Raw genomic sequence first — 20,773 nt, 5'->3', positions numbered from 1 at the left:
TTTGACATAGCAAAGAAATGCTGATTTCTATCAAAGGTAATTGACTAATCTATTTGCCATGATTTATCATTGGGATCATGTCCTCATGTTATAAGTTTCCCATGGATTATGAAAAAGTGTAATAAAGCATAGTGAAAAAAAAACAAAAAAAACATGGTTAGCAGGAATGTTAAAGTATATTAAAAAATACAATTATGGTAAAATATGGCAAATGCATGTCAAAACTGAGAGTTAAGCATGGATAAACTGCAAACTGAGTGTACAGATTTAGTCTAATAATATTTTAGAAGTGTAGAAGTAAAATCCTAAATTGTGATCTGGCATAAGGATTTTAGGGTAGAGAAGTGAAGAGCCAAAAACATCCTACATGCTAACGTTTTCTAGTTAACACTTCATATAAAAAAAAAAAAAAAAAAAAATAGATGTTAGTAACTTTTTAATATCAGAAGATTTGAAATAGAATCAATGTCATACACAATTATATTGAAAGCTGGAAAGAAAGAATTCCGAATTATGCATATAATTTGGATGTTAATACACATTTTAACTAGTAAGAGCAGGTAGCATCAGCTTCCTTGTAATATTTGTTACAATTTTTTCTAACCAAAGATGAAAGTTTTCTAGACTCATTAATGAGTTAGATCAAACCTAGTTTGGGAAGCCTTTTGAGTAAACCATCGTAATATATTTCATTGGAACTATATAGATTAAAGGCACCCTAATCTTTGTTACTCAGGGCTCCCCTGGGTCTGCTTTAGATATGAAAAGACCCCAAAGATTTTTTAAAATCTCTTTCATCTGCTACTGATGTGAGTTTGAAATGTGTAACAAAAGAAGGGTAGCTAATCCAAAACTAGACCTCTGTATCTTCCGAAGCATGACAGACTATAGATCTGGATGTCTCTCTTCAGCCCTGAGACTTCTCTTTTTAATGTGAAATCCTAACAAGTTTTCTAAAGGGTCTCACAAAAAAATACTTTTCAGAGTAGCAAGTGAATAAAGAACACACAAGAGCACTCTTTTCTGGTTGGTGTGTGCTGTAGGAAGAAGACGACCCAACCAACTGGGAGTAATGTGTTCAGATGCACAGCACAGAAGACACACTTGTCCCTTCCCTACATTTTAAATATGCATCACATACTTCACCCATAAAAATATTGTCTGGTCCATCGGGGGAATTATTTCATTGTTTATTATTATCTGTTGCTAGGCTTTAGCATTTCTATTAGAGAATTCTTGTTTTTTTCATCCACCTACCCAAATCAAGTCTCAAGTAAAAATGCCAGCTTTATCTGAGATTATGAATTATTACATTTCAAAAATATTATTTACCATAGTTTCCTGATGTAAACTATTGCATTATTGCTGGTTACTGTCGACCTTAAAAACTGAGATTTAATAAAATGTTTATTTTATTTGGATTCCTAGGGCTGCTGTTCATGTTCTTTTAGTGAAATAAAACAAAACAAAACATAAAAGAGCTGTATTGTTGTTCTTCTGGGACATGCATGTGAATGTTTGCACTTTAAATCATTATTACTCTGAAATAGAATCCTTTCTCTACTTTCAGATTTTTGTTGGAGAAAAAACAGCAGATAAATATAGTGGTTTATTATTATTTATTTATTTATTTATTTTGCTCCAAGGAGAATTTTACCTCTGTAAATATCTGTTATTTTCTAAAAGAAATGAGACATGCTGAATAGTCTTACCTGCACCTTCAAACACTTTATAGTTTGCTGAATACTGTAGATGGTTTTGGAGCTTATGAATGAACATATAAACTGCTTTAGATACAGCAGAGAGCTCATCTATTAAGTATGAAGTCTTTTATTTTGTCAAAATCTGCTCGAGCAAAATTGAAGCATCCTCTCACAGGCCAATATCATGTTGCTAATACATATGCCAATACCTTAAGGAATGATAAATGATTGGAGTACCTTTGATTTTTGCCTTTGTGTATACTGGCTGCAGTGTAGCACTTGGTCGTTTGTTAAACAGAGACGAGGAATATAAATGTGTTCCCTGACTTCGGTTGTCAGGAGTAACAAAAAGGTGTTGCAGTCTCAGCTAAGTTGGCCTGATTTAATCATGCATATGGGACCTGTTTTGACAGCCTACCTCATGCAGCTAAAGATACTGTCAGTCAGTTACTGTTTCAGCAGAGTTACTTTGTGCCACAAAGAATGTTAACCCCTTAAAAAAAATCACGAGGGACTAGGCATGTTTCTTTTCATTTAATAATATGTGTTGCTTCTCGAGTGGGTGATCAGCTACACATGTAGCCACTGATCTCGAATGGTCATTAAGCAGGCTCTGCTGTCAGTAGACTCAGTAAGTCAAGCCTGGTTTGCTTAGAGACTATTGCTATCTTCAAAGATTGTTAGGTGATCTGAGAGACTGCCAACTAAGATTCAGAGTAGGATCTGTTCATCTAATGAGTTTGTGAGGCTGTATGTCTCAATGAAATTGATGTGGTTTGAATACAAATATTGTAATATATGGTTTCATTGTTTAAATTGATCATAATGGCATCTGTCAGCCACAAAGTGCCTTCCAGGGTGATTGCTGTGCAGCATGAAGATTATAAGATAATTTTGTACATCAAAAACTTATTTATAGCACTATTTGGATGAACTTGCTGTTCTATGTAAAAAGGACAAATATTTTCATTAGACCACTTGTGCTATAAGTGATTGCACAATGGATTGGTGCCCAGTAAAAGAGAATGCATTTAAAGGCAAAATATAAAATATCATTCAGCTGCTTGTAAAGGTCTTTTATGGTTTTACAATTGCAGTGAGTTTCCTTTGGAGGTTTACACCATAATTTATTTTTACGCTAGTGTTTTATTCAACTAAAGAGAGGCTTATTCTTCCAAGAGCATGTTTTCAGTTTGTAATGCTGCTGTTACATGAGCTGGATTGAGTGTGACTGTGGAAGCATAACACCTATTTTGGGATATGTTGAGATTATACAGAAAAGAAAAAAGTACTATTACAGTACCAGGCTAGGTAACTATTCCTGCCATACAACATATAGGAAATGTGTGGCGTTTTCATCACTATTTGTTGATAAGCATAATAGCCCATTTTCTGAAGGGGAAAGGGCATCACTTCTGTGTGTGAATTTATATATATTTTTTTTATTTTAGAAGATGAGAGAGGGGGACTATTTTGCTGATAAACCCTTTTATTTTGTTCCAAGACTTATACAATCCCTTCCTCATAATGGAACAGGGAGATGCTGCTGTAAATGTAACACAAGCCATCCATATGAATTGTCTGACACAAATGAAAGGCAACACTTAGGGAAAAAAAGTTAAAATGGACTATAATCAGTACAACATCATCAAAAAGTCATTACAGCAACCGATAGAGCTTTGATAGCAAATTGTTTGAAAGAAAAGCAATTTCTTGTAGAGTACTAACCTAAAGCGTAGGATTCAGTCTGTGCTGTTAAATTCTGGTTCAGTGGAAGGGGAATAGCAATAACAGTAGTTTTTTACGGTTCTTTTCAAGAAACTTTACTGAACACATTACTCTAGAGTCTGGGTAAGGCTAGACACATTTACTGCAAGTACAATTAATTTATGTTTCTATTTTCAAAAATAATAATAATGTATTGCCCAGATATGGTACCACTCAGCAATGTAAAATGTTAAAAAAGTGAGTTTTTACCAAAGAAATCTGGTTTTCATGTCAGGATGTAGCTCGTTCCACTAATGAGGTGGTATGCCATAAATTATCTGCTTTTAGTGTGTCTCTAGCAAGACCTCAAGCCAGTTTAAGAAATGTCTGTTATGAGTGGAAGCAGATGGGCCTTAGATGTGAAATCAAGGACACCCCATGTAATCATAGACAGTTTAGAGGAAGACCAGATTAAAAAGGGGCCACATTACTGAATCATAATTTTAGATGCAAGGTGGCGGAGGTCAGGTGATGGTGATTGTCCGGGATTATCTGCATGTCGTTACATGCTTTGTTGAATGACCTGTAATCATTCAATATGCTGCTTCCCAATTTGATGACAATCCGGTTTTAATCTCGTCTTACGCGTGACTAATACTTTACATGTGCTGTGCAGATATTGATGTTTGTGAATGGGTGTGTAAGAATTTATATGAAGTATGACAAGGGATTCTGATTTTTGGTTTTTCGATAAAACCCGATAAAACACCCCTGATACAAAAAAAATTTAATTGGCGGATAGGCAATAAACACCAGAAAAACTGTGGAAATGGTTAATCAATTCACGTTGACTTTTCCCTTTTCCCAACTACTGAGTGACAGCACATTCCTGCATTCCTATTGGAGACTCCGCTTGCGAGATTCAAAAAGAGATTACAATCAGGATGGAGGCTTGTTAGCAGGATTTAAAGCAGAATTACAGTTAAGATATGGAGGATTTAAAACAGAATTGTGGCAAAATGTACAAAAGTGCCTACACACAAAAAAAAACCAGAAACATGTGTCTGTGACCATATGGATTTCATTGTGCTGCAAGACTGCAAAGGAAAGAAGGTATAACTTAAGTGTGTCGATTTACTGCTGTACATATTTTGATAGAAAAAAAAACCCTGATAATTTCATACAGTGTGAAAAACGAAAGCCCCCAAAAAACGATTTACATAAATAGCTAAAAAATAAGCACCAAAAAATGCAATTAATAAAACCTGAGAAACAGAAGCCCTAAGTATTGTGTTTTAAAGTATAGCTTGGCATGAGGCACAGTTTTATAAGAACGGACAGGAATGTGTGTGTGTTTTTTTTTTTTTTTTAAATTTATTTACTATTACTGTTAACCATTAAAAAGAGTGCTAGGGTTACTATTTATACACATATTCTTTGTTAGCCATACTTGGACTCTCCTGGCTGTAGAAGGAATTACATTTTCATGTTATGCCTGACAGATGGGCCCCACAGACACATGGTATTATTTAAAAATCTAGATACCAGGCCACATACATGTACTATGATTTTCCAATCCTTATCTAATGTCTAATGTGTTTCTTTTTATGTTTTGTGCTGCTACTTCCTGCTGACCCTCCTAGTAGTGAATTATACAAATTAAGCTGTTGTTGTTTTGTGTACAGATCTGTCATATGTTCTGAAATACTTCTCTTGAAAGTATTAGGGTTCCGTTATTTACTGGAAAGAAAGGGCCACCATGAAATGAATTTGACAACTGCTTTTAACCATTTTAGACACACACACACAAAAAAATAACCGTGGTGTATATAGTTTTTACTTTACTCATAATGATGGCCTATTCAGCTCAGCAGATGATTAGGATGGAGTTTGCATTCTGTGGTAAGAACATGCTAATTAAATAAAATACAAACTGCAGTATTACATACAAACCATGCTCATGGCTGCAAGTAAGCAACATTCATTTGTAACGTCTGAAGCAGAAAAGACAACAGCTACACCAGCCCTGCCTCCCAGTATGGGTTGTTATAAGGCTGTCTTCTTTGTGGCCCAATTACACCATTGCAATGTGCATATTGTTTCAAAGAGGTCTTCCCAAGTCTCATGCATTTTGAACTCACCTTGATGCTCTTTTTAAAATATTTTTTAAATTATTATTATTTCATACAACAGGTCTTGATACCCGTTGCTAACAACGTTTTTTTTTATGTCTCCCAGGACCCTGGTTTAAACAAGAAGCCTTTAATTGATGTTTTCCTGGTTGAATAACCTAAATGTCAAAACTGAGTGAATGCTAGAATTAGCACCAGTGTGCATTCATAACAGCTCTATACAGTACATGTATAGCCGGCCTCATTAAATCCATAACATTGTTAAATAAAGTACCCTGCTCTTATAGGAATACTTTCATAGAAAAAAATACAGAATCAACAAAGAAAATGTCCCTGCAATGACTGGTAGAGAGAATCCTCCTAAACTTTGGCTGAACTCCTTTTTTTTCAAGCTGTGTTTCTGAAACGTTTTCTGTGGCATCACTGGTTGCCAAGCAACCTTATACATCAGCCGACATCACCAAAAGGTAAAGAACAATGTCATGATTAATTTGAGGTTCCAGCACAAACACTGGGTTTAAATAGAGAAGCTATCTCCAGGATCTCCTGTTTTCAAAGGTCTTTTCACTTGGGTGATGAAAGATGATTATAACCGGGTTGGAGATGTAAAGATGAAATAACAACATAGCCTGTCTTTAAAACTTTGATTTTGAATGTTACTAGGGGTGCTTTCACGTGCAGGAAAAGTGCTTAACACTCAGCTGCCACTGCAATACTATATATTTTTATATTATAAGAATCATAGAAAAAATTATTATTTTAAGAAGAAAACATGTAGGCATTATAGTATGTAACCTAACTAATGTGACCAATCTTATCAATTGTAAAAAAAATAAAATAAATAAATAAATAACAGAACTTGGTAACCAGGGCCAGTAACTGTCGGCTATATCTGATGACTGAAGTGAGATTTACATCCATAAAAATATCCGGAAGAAAACAGAGCTGCTTCGTTTATACTTTATAGCTGGACTTACAGAAATATCCAAGAACTAGAATTGATTATGATTAAGTATAGTTCCAAAATAAAGATGAAGATATTTTTTTGGTTTGTTTTGTTTTATAAACAGTGAATGGTGGCAGCTGGATTTCACTCTGGTTTATATTCTTTTCTTTTTTAGCGAAGATATTTTGTGTTCCAAGTTGATTTTATGTCCAGGATGTGCCCCTTTCCTTTATAATTAAAATACATTAGGAATAACCTCTTAATTATATCATTGTCTAATTTGATGGTACTGTATATGGGTATTTTCTTCTTTGACTTTGCAATGTTCGGGAGCAGGATATTTCTTTAAAGCTGACTTTCATCAGTTCCTTTTAGTTTTGTTCTCAAACTATATCCGTTTGTTACAAAATCATGTGGAAAGAGATACACCTAACCATCATGATAAACCTATAAGAAAAGAAAAAAAAAGATGCATGGTATACTCCCAGCAGTAATGCGAATCAGACCTACTTACTTCAGAATTGAGGCCAGAACTGAGGGAAGGAGCAGTCATGAAGAGCTGCATTATAAAATCAATTTGCTAGAATGTGACCAAAACACAAATTGAAATTCAGCTGGAGAGCACAATAAAAGAAAAAAAGAAAAAAAGACACAACATTGAATGCCAGAACCATCTCAATAGCAACAATTATAAAGGATTAACATCTCTCATGCTCTAACAGGGAGTGGCTACAGTATAGTAGCGTTGCCAAACTTTGAACAGTATGACTTGGAAAGGAGCTAAATCGCTTGCAGAGAGTAAATGTATTTGAAGAGAGTCATTAGTGTGATATCATTTCCATCCTCACAGTTGGAAAAGGGTTCCAGCTCAAAACATGCTGGAAGAAATCACTGAACAAATTGAATGGAAACAATTATATTATTATATAAAAAATGTGGACAACCAGCCTGATCAGTGATACACAGACTTTGCCAGATCCACCATGTTAAAAACCTAAGGAACCGCTAATGTAATGTATGGGCTGGCTCGCCTTACATTGTTCCAGCAAGCATGAATGAAGTTTTCCTTTTGCAGAAAGGTCCTTAAATGCCACATTAGGTAGCATCTTGACTGGGCAGAGTTACTGTGTATATAATTGAATGGGGGGAGAAAATGTATCTCACAAGCTGTCAAAACATCCACTATTAGTATTTGACTAGTGACCTGAAGCAACATTTTCAGGGGGAAGGTATTGTTTAAAGTGGGGGGAAAAAAGCATTCCTACAAATGTTAGTTAGCTAAATCAACACCAGGGTAATTGTGTATAACATTGTGTGAATTTCAGCTTGGAATGTAGAGTTCTGTGTCACTTTAACAATAACTGTTTATGACATAGTACACCATGTCAGGGTTATGCTGATATTCCCCACTACTTGTACTTGAAGGAGTTGTTTAGTACCATTGGTGAGAGACCTTCTGTACCCTTTCAGCAAATTCCATCATTTCTTTGAAAAGCAGAGCAGGATAAGGGCTCCATATTCCCAAAAGGCCGTGGCAGTAGTGCTTTTCAGTCCTTGCCGACCTAATTCTGCTTGGATACTTTCCAGGTCTACTAATCCGGGAAGAAGACAGGATCATCCATCTGGAACCACAAGCTTGTTATGTGGGGGGAGGTGTCAAGCAGTAATGTACTGCAGATTTTGGGGCCATTGAATGAAAGAGAGTCACATACCTTTAATGTTGCAACAAATTGAAACAATATGAATCACTGTCAGATAGGTTTTCCTTTTTACAGTCTCAAGTTTATAATTACCAAAGATGAATAGTTTAATCTTTGTTCTTCATAAATCAATCACTCAATCAGTACGTTTACATGACAAAGCGTTTTTTCTTAAAATGTCACTTTTCTGTGTATACATGATTAACAATAGAAAATCTAATTTAGAGTTCAACTGTATACGTGGATTGAAGTTTTCGGAAAACACAGGATATTTTCACAAAGTACTGTAGTAGCCTAAGTACGATTTGAAGACCGGACTTTTCTGTGATAGAATGGAGACCAATCCAATAACTCAAGTGTTTTATTGAAATGTCAGGTCTTAAATTCAAAGATTACTATCCTATACCTCTATTCAGATTCCCCAAAATGTGCAGTTAGCCTTTCCAACAGCACATCCTGTTCTATATTACCAGTTTCTTTTGCAGATATTATTTAAAATTCTCACATCATTTTAAAGCTTGAAAACATTTGCTGCTTCACTATGGGCTATTAACAAATATATACGGACTTTAACAAATGTATTACTTTATCCCTAACTAGGCAAATAGATGCATGCAGACTGACTGCAGATTATTATTATTTTCTATGTTTTCTAAAACCACATGCAGGAGAAAAGGGTCAAAGTGTGTACATGCGCAGTATGTTATTTCAATACGATTTTTTTCCCGAAAAGTGTGTTTACATCATATACATTTTGTTAGTTTTCGGAATTTATTCGGAAATTTCTAGGTGCTGTTCTCCGAAAACTGACTTTCGGAATATTCCAATACATTTTCCCAAAACTGTGTTTACATGACTTTTGATATCGGAATTAGTTTTCCGAAAAAATATCGGAATTCTTATGCTCATGTAAATGCACTGAATGATGTCTCAAAGAATTTGGTTGGATTAAGGACTTTCATATTTCACCTCAAAATGGGCCTTGTTTTCTACTCTGTAAAGTAGTCATGATCAACTGAAGCTTCTCAGTTCTGAGAACACCCTATTAATTAGATTGGGAACAGTCCCTTAAAAGACTTTCATTAACATTTGGGAAGTACCTAATCTGTTGCTATCTACCCATCCATTCTCTTTTCCATTAGGTGAGCCAAGAATGGATGGGATGGCCCCACAACCTAGAGGTGTGATTATCACTAGCCAGCATCCTGTCACAGTAACTACCTCAATCCCCCCATCTCCCTCTAAGCAGAAGACACAAGTGAAGAAACCCACCGTTGCTGTGATAGAAATGAGGTCAGAACAAAAAGACCCACCCAAGTTGTCTGTGCAGGTAAAATATGCATCTATCAACTGTTTGCTAATGAGTCTTTATGGCAACTTTTTCTCTGTATGCATCCTAAAGCAGTGTAAAGTGGGTGGAGCTCAGTATGGAGCGCTCATAATGAGCACTAATGGGTCATGTTTGTCAGCAAATAGATATGTTGGTTGAATTATTTTCTCATCTTCTTCAGTTGTTCATTACAAAGTGTGGTAAAAGCACACTATAGGTTGTTCTAATTTGTCTTTATATGTATTATTATTATTATTATATTATTATTATTATTATTATTATTATTTATTATGGATTATTCAACGATGCTTTACATCTAGATTCATGTCGTAGAGTTCACTAACTCACCTCGGGTCGTGGTAAGTGAGGAGGACTGGGACCTGATGCTGTGTCAACTAAGTCCATTTTCGTGGTATACTCATTTATTGTGATATTTTAGAAACTATAAAATCCTTGGGATTTATGATTGCACGAACCTGTGTATACTTAGGTCAATTTTTGTTTCTACGAATACAATAGGGAAGATAAGTACTGTAAAAACTCCCTATTTGTTTCGTGACAAGTTATAATAATTTGTACTTAACATACAAACTGGTTCGTTGTGAGACCAACATTAAAATTTGTCCCAGGTAGAATACCTTATGGATACCTGACTTCCATGTACAATTGTTAGGTGGACTATAACTGTATTGTGTGTGTGTGTGTGTGTGTGTGTGTGTGTGTGTGTGTGTGTGTGTGTGTGTGTGTGTATAGTATTGTTTGGTTTTTTTTTGTTTTTTTTGCTGCATGATCAAGTTTTTGATCATGATCAAGTTTTCAATTCTTAGAAACTGCTAAAGAATTGATGATTGTTTTGTTCTCTGGTGTGCACATCAGAATGTGCTTTTTGGAAGTAAATTGGTGGCCAATGTGAGACCAGCTTGTACTTAATCATGAATCCAATTGAAGGTATTCAGTGCAGTGTTGTCTAAGTATCTGGTGAAAATGTTCTGAAAATAATATGAATGATTAAATGGTTCACTTTATACTGTAGAAATGTCCACATTTTGAATTCCACAGCCAGAATCTGAAAATAATGTAATCCAATCATGGGCAGTCACTATGGTACCCTAGAAAATCCTTTCTGCGTGGCTGAAGTGCTTCAGCACGGATCCTTTGAAGTATTATCTGGCACAACTGGTTGCTAAGCAACCTGAAGTAAGGTTAGACATAATTTCTGTGTTAACACTTTCAAAGCCAGGTTTTACATAGAATGGTTCTGCGACAGAGAATAACAAACATTGAGACGCTTCTCGTCTATCTATTAAATAGATCAGCTAACATTCCTAGCCAAGTCTGATGTGGAGTCCACTTTGATAAAGCCAGTGTGAAATGAACTAATTCATTGAAATTGTCAGCGATCTGTTCTTTTGAAGATGGAGGATAATATTGCAGTACAGGATCAGATTCAGTTATTTCTAGTTAAGCTAGGCCAAGATCCAGCAGATGTCTAATGCCAAATTGTGTTACTCTACCTTGATTTACTTCATGTCCGTATTCTTATAACACAGAATAAACCTTGTATTAAAAAAAAGATGTTATCCCTCTAAGAAATCGTGTATTATTTTATTACTGGGATATTATTTCATAGCTTAACTGCAGTGCTTGTTCCTGTGGATGATTACAATATATGATTTCAGTGGTTTATGAAGCAAATGAAAGCACTACAAATGTGTATTGTTTGTTTCTTTGTTTGTTTTTTCTTATTTAACCTGTCAGCTTTTTTGATGGATGACTAAATTATTGCAGCTTTCATACTGGCAGAGTGAGAAAGAAATGAATCATAAAATTATTTTGTCAGCGAACTATATTACTTTTTTTGCTGAGGGAATTTTCCTAGTAATCTAACATACATGAGATCAAAGTAAGATTTACAACAATAACAAAACTAAAATTACATTTATAAAGTACCTTTCGTAGCCAACCACCCCATGGTCCTGGGTAATAACTACAGTCCTAATTGAATTGAAATCCATATTTGTCACAGGGTCATCTGGGATTTATTAGTTTATTTATTTATTTATTTGCATCCTAGGTTTTAGCAAAAATAAAAAAAAAAAAAAAAAAACATTAGACCCATTTTTATAATTAAAGCTACAGCATGTGCAATTAAATTGCTCCAAGCTCTGTAAGAGACGATATTGATTTTTGTTGTTGTTATATCATTTCATCCTTGCAGATGGCTGAGCATGCATACGCTTTCAGCTTGTGATATTGTCTGCATTTATTAAAAGCTGTTACTTGTATTTTTAAAAAGCCATGCTTTTTATTTTGATTTCTATTAGTGCTGAGATCCCTGTATTTCTGTATTGCTGTCTAAAAGAAAACTATTTTAAAATGTATACTGTATTTTTAAAAAAAAAAAGAAAGAAAGGAAGGAAAAACCCCAGTGTAAACAGCTCTGTCTGATTTTTTGCGAAACTTTCTTTTCTGCGTGGTGTTTTGTAAATCTTTCTGTGGAATAGCTGGTTGCTAAATAACCTCCAGTACAAACCACTACAAACATAGCATTTAAATTACATTATTTCAGTACTTCCTGTCATCTTTTTTTAAGTAATGTAGCCATTTACAAAGTTTTTGTGGATATGCTAATACCTTATAAAACTCATAGCTTGTCTATGGAATCTTGGCTCAGTGCTCATGGTTTTAAAAAAAGGAATGGAAAATGGATCTGGTTGAATCAGACGTCGGAGATCTAGCTGTGATGGAGCTGATGATCATGCATGCACAGACATACTTTCCTCCTGTTTTCTTGGGCATGACATTGATAGAAGTATTACAATGTTGAAGTCCATTAAACACTAGACTTATCTACATTTAAAATGTCGTGCTAAATCTCCGTTCACATCATTTGGCAACATTCAATGATATTACTGAGTTTATGGTCTTAAAATGTTTTTCATTTGCAGATCAAGACTGTTAATGTGAGACCTTGAATCACAGAAATCTGCTTAGAGCATAGTGATCGTCACATAACCAGCCACTATGAGATCCGTTTTTAACCAAGTGTCTGATCAAATGTATGGTGGCTTTAGAATTGCAACAGCATGAAATAAGCACATAATCGATCACTTTCTTATTCAGTTCCAGGGAGCTGCTGTGCCTGTCTGTAACTGTTCTACGTTTTGACAACTGTAATAACCTTTGCTGTTCATGTCCAAAACTACAGAAGGAAAAAAAAAGAACAGCAAAGAAACCTGATGGCTTTATTTGATAAATGTATTTTTCCCAGCAAACCACGCATGCACTATGCTTGTTTTTTAAAAAAAAATAGTCAGTGTTTCCTTCTAAAGGGTGTGATAGTATTTAGTACAATTATTTCTCATGGATTTTGTGATTCCCCTTTCCCTTGAATCTTATTTTTGATGAGTAGAAATGATGTGAGGAGAAATCCAAACAAGCTACAGTGAGAACTTGTAAAGTTTGTTTGCTATTAAATGAGAATTAAAAAAAACACAAAAAAAACCACAAAAAAAAACCTCAGATGAACGCCCAGTTTTCTTTTTTTTTTTTTTTCTGAGCAGCAGAGGAATGAGAGCTTGGTCTCCAAACCCATTCATCTGATCTAGTCTTTGGTTTGTGTGACACTTCTGACAAATGATCTCGCTGGAGGTGCAGTTGTAATGGCGGTTTTGAGATGTCAAATCCTGTCATCTGAAATGTGGACTGGAACCTCCAGATTGCATCTCACAACGTTGTCCAATGAAAATAACTAATCATAGGGACATATTCTTGTATTGGAACCATCAGTAAATAAGATCCATACCTGCACCATTAACACTGGTATGCATTTGTATCAAAGTTATTAAAAGAAAATGGCAAAATAATACTAATAGAAGATGCAAGCAAAAAAAAGCATAATCTCATTGTATCATATCCAATAGCAAGCAAGAGAGTTCATACTTACTGTTTCAAGCATGGTATGTTGTTTTAAAATTAGTTTTCTAGCAGAACTATGTAAAGGTTTAACCTTGAATTAACTTGATGATTGCACAGCTCAGTAGCAGATTTGTACTTGGCAGTTCATAAGTATGATCTCCCTACATTTGATTACCGATAGGCTTTTATCCACGGATTTATCAAACATTTAAGAATTAAATCTGTCTCCCACCGCTGTCCCTCATATTCGCATTTGTACAAAAAAACCCCATAAACTGCAGACGCACCGAAAATGTGTTAAAAGCGAGTGACAGTGTTTTTGTTATCTCTACAAAGGTAAGGCTGTGGAATGCAGCAGAGTAGTAGAGGGAGTATTACATGGTACTGTAAAAGTAAAGAATGCAGTGGATGCATTGTCAGTGCACATGAGAACGATTGCACAGGAATGTATCTAATGTGCTGTCAAGAATCGCTAACCATGCACTTGAAATGTGCATAGATCTGTTAAACCACCAGTCTTGTCAGTGGTGTAGTTTTGTTTTCTTTCTATAATGATACATGAGTTTTAACAGAAACCATATGGATACATGTTGTTGTTTTTTTCTTCCATTTTTGGTTTGAAAATAATATAGCCAGAGACTTGCAGCTTTTGGCCCTCGGTTCTCTTGCTTTGTTCCCAGACCAGCTGACTCAGTTTTGTGCAGAAAACAAAATACTGGCTCTCTGCCAGCCCTTCTGGATGTAGAATGTATTAATCTGACAGCACAGTGTTGGCCTAAATTTGTACGTTAATTCTGCAGACGCTAAGGCAAGCATATTTTTTTCCCTTGAAAAATCACATTTTAACCAGGTTTCAAAGATGGGTATTAATGTACTGATGTGTTTTTGTCCCTGAATGGCTACGTGCTCAGAATTAATTTCAGGCAGTGAAAAAAGAAGCCTACATATAAATCTGCATTGCTGTTTTGTGGCAGTTGTAAAAGCACTATGAAAATGTGTTTTTTGTTTGTTTGGGGTTTTTTTTTGGGGGGGGGGGGGGGGGGGGCTGCTAGAATTGCATCCACACCCATTACTATAGAATTGTAGAGAAAATTTTGAAAAATGTAACATGTTTTAAAATCCCACAAGTTATAGACAATACAGTAGGGGGAAAAATGGAAATGGGGTACACGTGATAACTTGTGTCATATCATTAAACATCCGTGTTAGGGGAGCTTGTATGATTTTTTTTTTCAATCCACCACTGTTGCATTTGCTATTGCTAATGTCTCATAAACCATTTAAGCTGGCAACTTTATATTTTGTGGAATCTCTGCAGGCAAAATCTAAAGGCACCCTTCACTTAGACCCCATATTGGGGTGATGTGATTTTTGCCTTATAATAAAGACCTAAAGCCTTGAATTATTATTGTCTTGATTATTGGTAAACATGTGATTTTCTAGTTTGATCATGGGTGTCATAAAAGAAAAATAACACTTTTTAAAAATATTGTTATTATTATCTTCCTTGCCACAATGTCAAAGACTTCATATTGCAGGGTGTTATAAATGCTTCATGCTAAAAGTGAAGCTCACTATGAAATTAACTTCTGACCTAATATGGCTGACATATTGAAGTCTTGTGACTTTTGAAGTTACAGTAGCGGAGAAACAGTACTTATTGAGTTATTGTCTCAATGTTTGGTACATGGCTGTATTATTTGATTTTCCCTCATTAAGTACCATTATTAATGTTGTCCTTTGAAAAAATGTGTCATGAAAAATAGACTTCTTTTTTCTCTTTTCAGTGCTGCTCAACTCAGACACCCTGATGTGTCTTGGTAGCATTTAGTTTTCAGTGTCACTGTTAAATGAGCCACAGCCTGTCTATAATACTTTAATTTGTGAAATACGAATACACCAGAACCAGGAGCTAGAATGAATGGCAAACCCTTAACAGCGGTATTTTTCTCCGGCTCCCTGCCATGTTCAATGTGGAGAGTGTTTTTTATTTTTTATTTATTAATTCAATTGGTATTTTTTCTCGCTGGGAATTCTAGGTAAAAAGATGACTCACAACAGTTAGCACCTTGAAACAGTGCAGGTGGGTGGCAATGATGAGGAAACAAATCAAAATACCAAGCTAACGTTCACTGTAGTTGCTTTGACTACATTGTTTGTATTGATGCTATCAATGTGTTTTTTTAATAAAAAAATTAATAGTTAGTTTTACCATATAGCACAGTGTGTGTGTGTGTGTGTGTGTGTGTGTGTGTGTGTGTGTGTGTGTGTGTGTGTGTGTATATATATATATATATATATATATATATATATATATATATATATATATATATATAGATTGTCTTTGTCACATCAATTGCAAAAGCTTCAAGTAGCTACACTATGGTTTCTTTTAAGTAGCAGGTAATGGAAATGGTCTTTTTTGATGTGCCTTTTCCACTTTCGCACACAGATTCTTAATCTTAGTCTTTCAACTCTTTCTATCGCTTTCCTTTTTTTGGGTAGACCATTTGAATGTAGTTCAAATTCATCACTGCAGGCTTTTCACTGGTTCATTTTTCCCTAGCCTTCTCGGGCATCCAAAGCCTTTGAAATTTCAGAGTGCCAGGGATTAGCGCCCAGCCCACCTGAAACAGCCTCTCCAAGTCTTGGCATACCCAGGGATAGCTGTGCAAGCCAGTAAAGGATGTCTGAGATCAAAACTAGACTAACACAAGCAGTACCCCTCCAGAAGAGCCTGATTGTTGTCGTATTGTGTAGAGCACATTATTATAAAGTTTCGGTACTTTAAAGAAGGCTTTAGTTAGGTACCTTTGGCAAAATAATAGAAATGATAATTAGTGTTTGGGAGAATTGCTTTTCGTTTTGTAGAGCACTGCTGTAGATATGGGCTTTTTGTGCCAGTATAATTATCTCTTCAAGATGTATTTTTGAAGGAGAAGAGGGTGTTGTGCCGCTTGTATTGTGTGAAATAGCACAGATTGTAAAGTCTGTCTGGATTCTGAATTAACAGTAATACAAAAGAATAAATAACACATACAGTAAGGAATTATATGATTTAAATCTCCCTGGCTCTATCAGAGCTGAAAAACTACCTCTAGTAACATACTGATATATTAATCACATCTAATAGCTATCAAAACATATCCTACGTAAATTAACATGTATTGTGAATGCAGTTCTTAATGTAAAGCTAAGAATAGTTTATTTTAGCATTTCTAAATCTAGTTTGTATTACTTCATCCAATACATTTCACTCCAATGCACTTTGGGTCATTTCTCTCTGGTTCTGGTTCGTCGGATATGTGTTTTTATAAGCTAACGGAAACGTGAACTTGAACAAAAGCTTTTATTTGTAATGACTATGCTATGCTTACCAGACAATTGACCCAGCTTTGTATGTTGTGTAAAACCTAAAGAACAGTTTCCAAATAGACCTTGACAATATTCACCAAGTCCACAGAGAAAAGTCCCCCTGCTGCATGCTCATATTGGAAGATTGATTATTTTCTTGAGCCTTGGTACCCAAGGGGCTTTAGCCGATTACTGTGAGGTGGAATGAAGTTGAAAAATAAATAGCTGGAATATGTAGATAATTACATTTCTAAAGAACAGCAGTAATTGTTCAGAATGAGCATTTTATCAGTCCTTTCCCACCCCCAGAAATGTTTCTGCAAGATTAAACTAGGTTATCACTGCATGGCCAGAGTAAATACACTCCTTAATAAAAATCATTATATTGCTTTCAATTTAATACTGTTTGAAATTGGTGTATTGCATATTATTAAAATACAATGTTTTAAATTAAGTAAAGATTAAAAACTTAATTGTTAAACAGAATTGTGCCTTTGGCACTATAGATGAAAATGAAGGCAGGTCAGTTGCTTTTAGCTATGTGGTAATGCCATCATCAAATAGCATGCTGCGTTGTCTTACTGCTTAATAGATCTGCAGTCTTTGCAGACATAATAAAGTCCATCTACTTAAAATTAAGCTGTTATGAAAGGCTGAACACAACTAGAAGCTGATGTTATCAGACCCACAGTGTTGAGGTTTGACTTTTTTTTTTTTTTTTACTGCAGTAAGAGCATTCACTCCCTCTATTAACGTTTAATGCAGAGTAAAAAATATGTTTTGCCTCTGTTTTGGCTGAACTCAAAATATCCCTATGGTGGTCTCCCCATCTGCAGCCCATTAGTCTTGTGTGTAGAAAATAAAAACCCTGAGAAGAGTTCCAGACAGGTTTCCTTTACTCCGAGCAGGCATCTTTAGCAGACAACGCGCCTCCGCTGGAAAATGTCTGGGTAATTAGAAACAAAGTAGCGTTAGGAGACTAGAAGGGTCTGCTTTAAAATGTATGTGGAGATCAGAGAAAAGTTAACATGAGATTTCTTTAAATGTATATTTGTCAAATGAACTGTATCTATGCTTGTGTAGCGGTACAATATGTGTATTATAAGCTTAGCCAGAGGACGTATGATGCTGAGAGGATATCACTGGCATGGCCCATCAAAAAACACAAGCTGTGCAGGTACCTGCTATTTATTTCCTGTTTAGTATGATGGCAGCAGCTTGCAGGCTGAATCTTAATGTGCTCATATTGTTGATAACACCCTCTCCCAGCAAACAATAAGATAGCAACCCATGTAATAACACAATAATGTCTTGCTACTGTAAATACAAGTTTACAAAAAAATTAATTTTTTTCAACGAGGTCCCCCAGACAAGGAAGTAGGATGTGTTGCCATGGAAACATACTGAGTCATGCAGAATTCAATTATATTCAGAGGTAGAAGGTGACTAAAATGAAGAGTAATTTGTTAAAGTTGTATGCAAGAAAAGGATTACATTAGTAATATACTGGTAGTTTGAATACCAACATGAATTCTATTCCTTTCACTTTCACTGTTAAAATGTAAGATTCAGCCTTTTTTTGAGACCGATCCTAAATCCTCACCTTTCACAGATGGGTTTGGCTACGCTTGGCTGTTATCCTTTTTCCTTATATATATATATATATATATTTGTAAGATAGCACTGGATATTATTAGGTAACTACCATTGTGATGTACAGTGGTGGTCTTTGATACCTATTGCCTACTGACAGAAATAGTGGATTGTGAAAAATAGACTTCAACTCTAATGTGCCCTACCTTTTAACATTTAAAGCATGCTAGTTCTTATGCTTATTTTTTTATTTTTTATTTTTTTTAAGACTCCAGAACAAGCCCATACTGAGGTGGAAGACATTGCTGGGTTCCCTGGTACAGATTTTATAGCAGTCAATGACATAACACAGGTAACTGCTCATTTCTAATGTATCCTGCTTACATTAAGCTCCTCCAAGGAGCTAGAAAACATTCTGTAACTAGTTGTCTGAGTTACGTCTCCTTTTGGGTTTTCTTATTTACAGAACTAAAGATTTATAATCTATATAACTTACCCAGATTCAAGAGCTAAAAGTAAAGAAAGGACTTTCCTTTTGTAGAAGAGAATACCTTAAATAATAATAATAATAATAATAATAATAATAATAATAATAATATTGATATAAGCACTTGAGGTTTCTCTTTTGTGCTTTATGATGTCATCCAGAATCTTCACATGTTATCACACTTACACAAATTGTGTATTAGCTACAGAGAAAGAATGTATATAGTCTTGCTAATTACATTTTCATGCAAGTGCACCATGAAATAATATGTAAATGTTACTGCAATTATTACTGTTTTATGTAACCACAATTCAAGTCATGTAACTAGCAGTATGTGAATGCATTATTAATTTGTTCTCTGTAATAGGCTCTCTCTTTTTCCTTTTCCAACCTAAAGTGGTTAAGGAAAGAGATTGTTACACACTGCCCTCTTTTGGTAAGAAAGTACAAAAAAACCTCTGAAGACACTGATAAAACAGTGCTTTTGAGAAAGAGATCATGTAACAATTTTGATAAACACATTCTAATACAGTACCAAAGTACATTCTAAAATACATTCTAATACAGTACCAAAGTACATTCTAAAACACTTTCTAATACAGTACCAAAGTACATTCTAAAACACATTCTAATACAGTACCAAAGTACATTCTAAAACACTTTCTAATACAGTACCAAAGTACATTCTAAAATACATTCTAATACAGTACCAAAGTACATTCTAAAACACTTTCTAATACAGTACCAAAGTACATTCTAAAACACATTCTAATACAGTACCAAAGTACATTCTAAAACACATTCTAGTGTTCAAGTTTTGAGTGGCCTAAAGACATCTTTTATATATTTCATTATTAGTCGACACGCTTATATATTTGGCCCAGTTCCTTTTTAGCAGTTACATTGTTGGAAATGGAGACATACAATAAAATCGAATACAATAGAACTGAATTGCTGGCAAACAAATAATTCAAAAAGATGTACTGAAATGCCACTAACATCTCAACAAAAGTACATTTGAGAGGTTTTGCACCAGTTTCATGTTTCATTCTTTTCCTTAATATAATAGACAGATAAATACAAAGCTCAGTGAAACAACAGCTTGTCGGTTCGTTATTGCTTTTTCACAACAACTTATTTCATGCGTCACTCATTAAGGGTACCTGTCATGTTTGATCCGTCAGTTAAAATATAAACTGCTTGGGATATTGGTATGTAGAAATTTAAAGGAAGAGGAAGTACAATATTGGGTTAAAAATAAAAACTGAAAAAAGTCAAGTCTTCAGAGGCGCATAATTTACAAAGCCTGTCATTGTTGGAATGAGGGCTGCGCTCTCATCTGCTGATAAAGCTTTGTGTCCATCGCTGCCTACCTGGGGCTTTTGTTTATCTGCTTTTTACTGCTTCTCCTGCCTGTTATCGCAGGCGTCTGATGCTTCTGTGCTGATGCTTAAAAATAGCAGACTGATCTCACTGTTTCGTTTTGTGTCAAATGATCTATTATACAGTAGCTCTTTCAGATTCAATCCCCCTTTGTTATAACTCTGTACGTGAACAACCCAGTTTCTGCTGCACCGGTGTACAGATCACAAAATGATAATTTCAGTACGTTGAGCTGTAAAAGGCACCTGTACTGTCAGTGTCTCAGGTAATGCGGACATTAGAGAGGTGTACAGAATCTCACATTGCTGTCTGTGTTTTACCTGTTCTGTAGATATAGTCTCCATTGCTGTATCTTCATGACTGCAGCCAGGGCATCAGTGATTCAATATGACTAGTCAGCAGGGTCTGTATATTGTTCTGGAGGGATACATCTCGTATTCCTGTAAGGAAGTTGGGGGTAGACATCATCAGCAGAAACTGCAGAGTGAAATAATTTGTTCAGTCTAGAATGAGATTATGT

General features: G+C 35.2%; 1 protein-coding gene across 1 annotated transcript in view; it reads left to right on the top strand.

Moving 5' to 3' along the window:
- LOC121324318 (TALPID3 protein-like) overlaps nucleotides 1-20,773 on the top strand; it is a 158,525-nt gene that overhangs the window by 105,491 nt on the left and 32,261 nt on the right. The window contains exons 18-19 of the mRNA XM_041266041.1: nucleotides 9,331-9,518; nucleotides 18,652-18,735. Coding sequence (XP_041121975.1) covers nucleotides 9,331-9,518; nucleotides 18,652-18,735 — 272 coding nt within the window. The remainder of the gene's footprint in view (nucleotides 1-9,330; nucleotides 9,519-18,651; nucleotides 18,736-20,773) is intronic.

The sequence above is a fragment of the Polyodon spathula genome, chromosome 12 (assembly GCF_017654505.1).
Source record: "Polyodon spathula isolate WHYD16114869_AA chromosome 12, ASM1765450v1, whole genome shotgun sequence".
Classification (NCBI taxonomy): Eukaryota; Metazoa; Chordata; class Actinopteri; order Acipenseriformes; family Polyodontidae; genus Polyodon; species Polyodon spathula.
The sequence above is the reverse complement of the archived record's forward strand: the minus strand, read 5'-3'. Positions and strand labels throughout refer to the sequence as shown.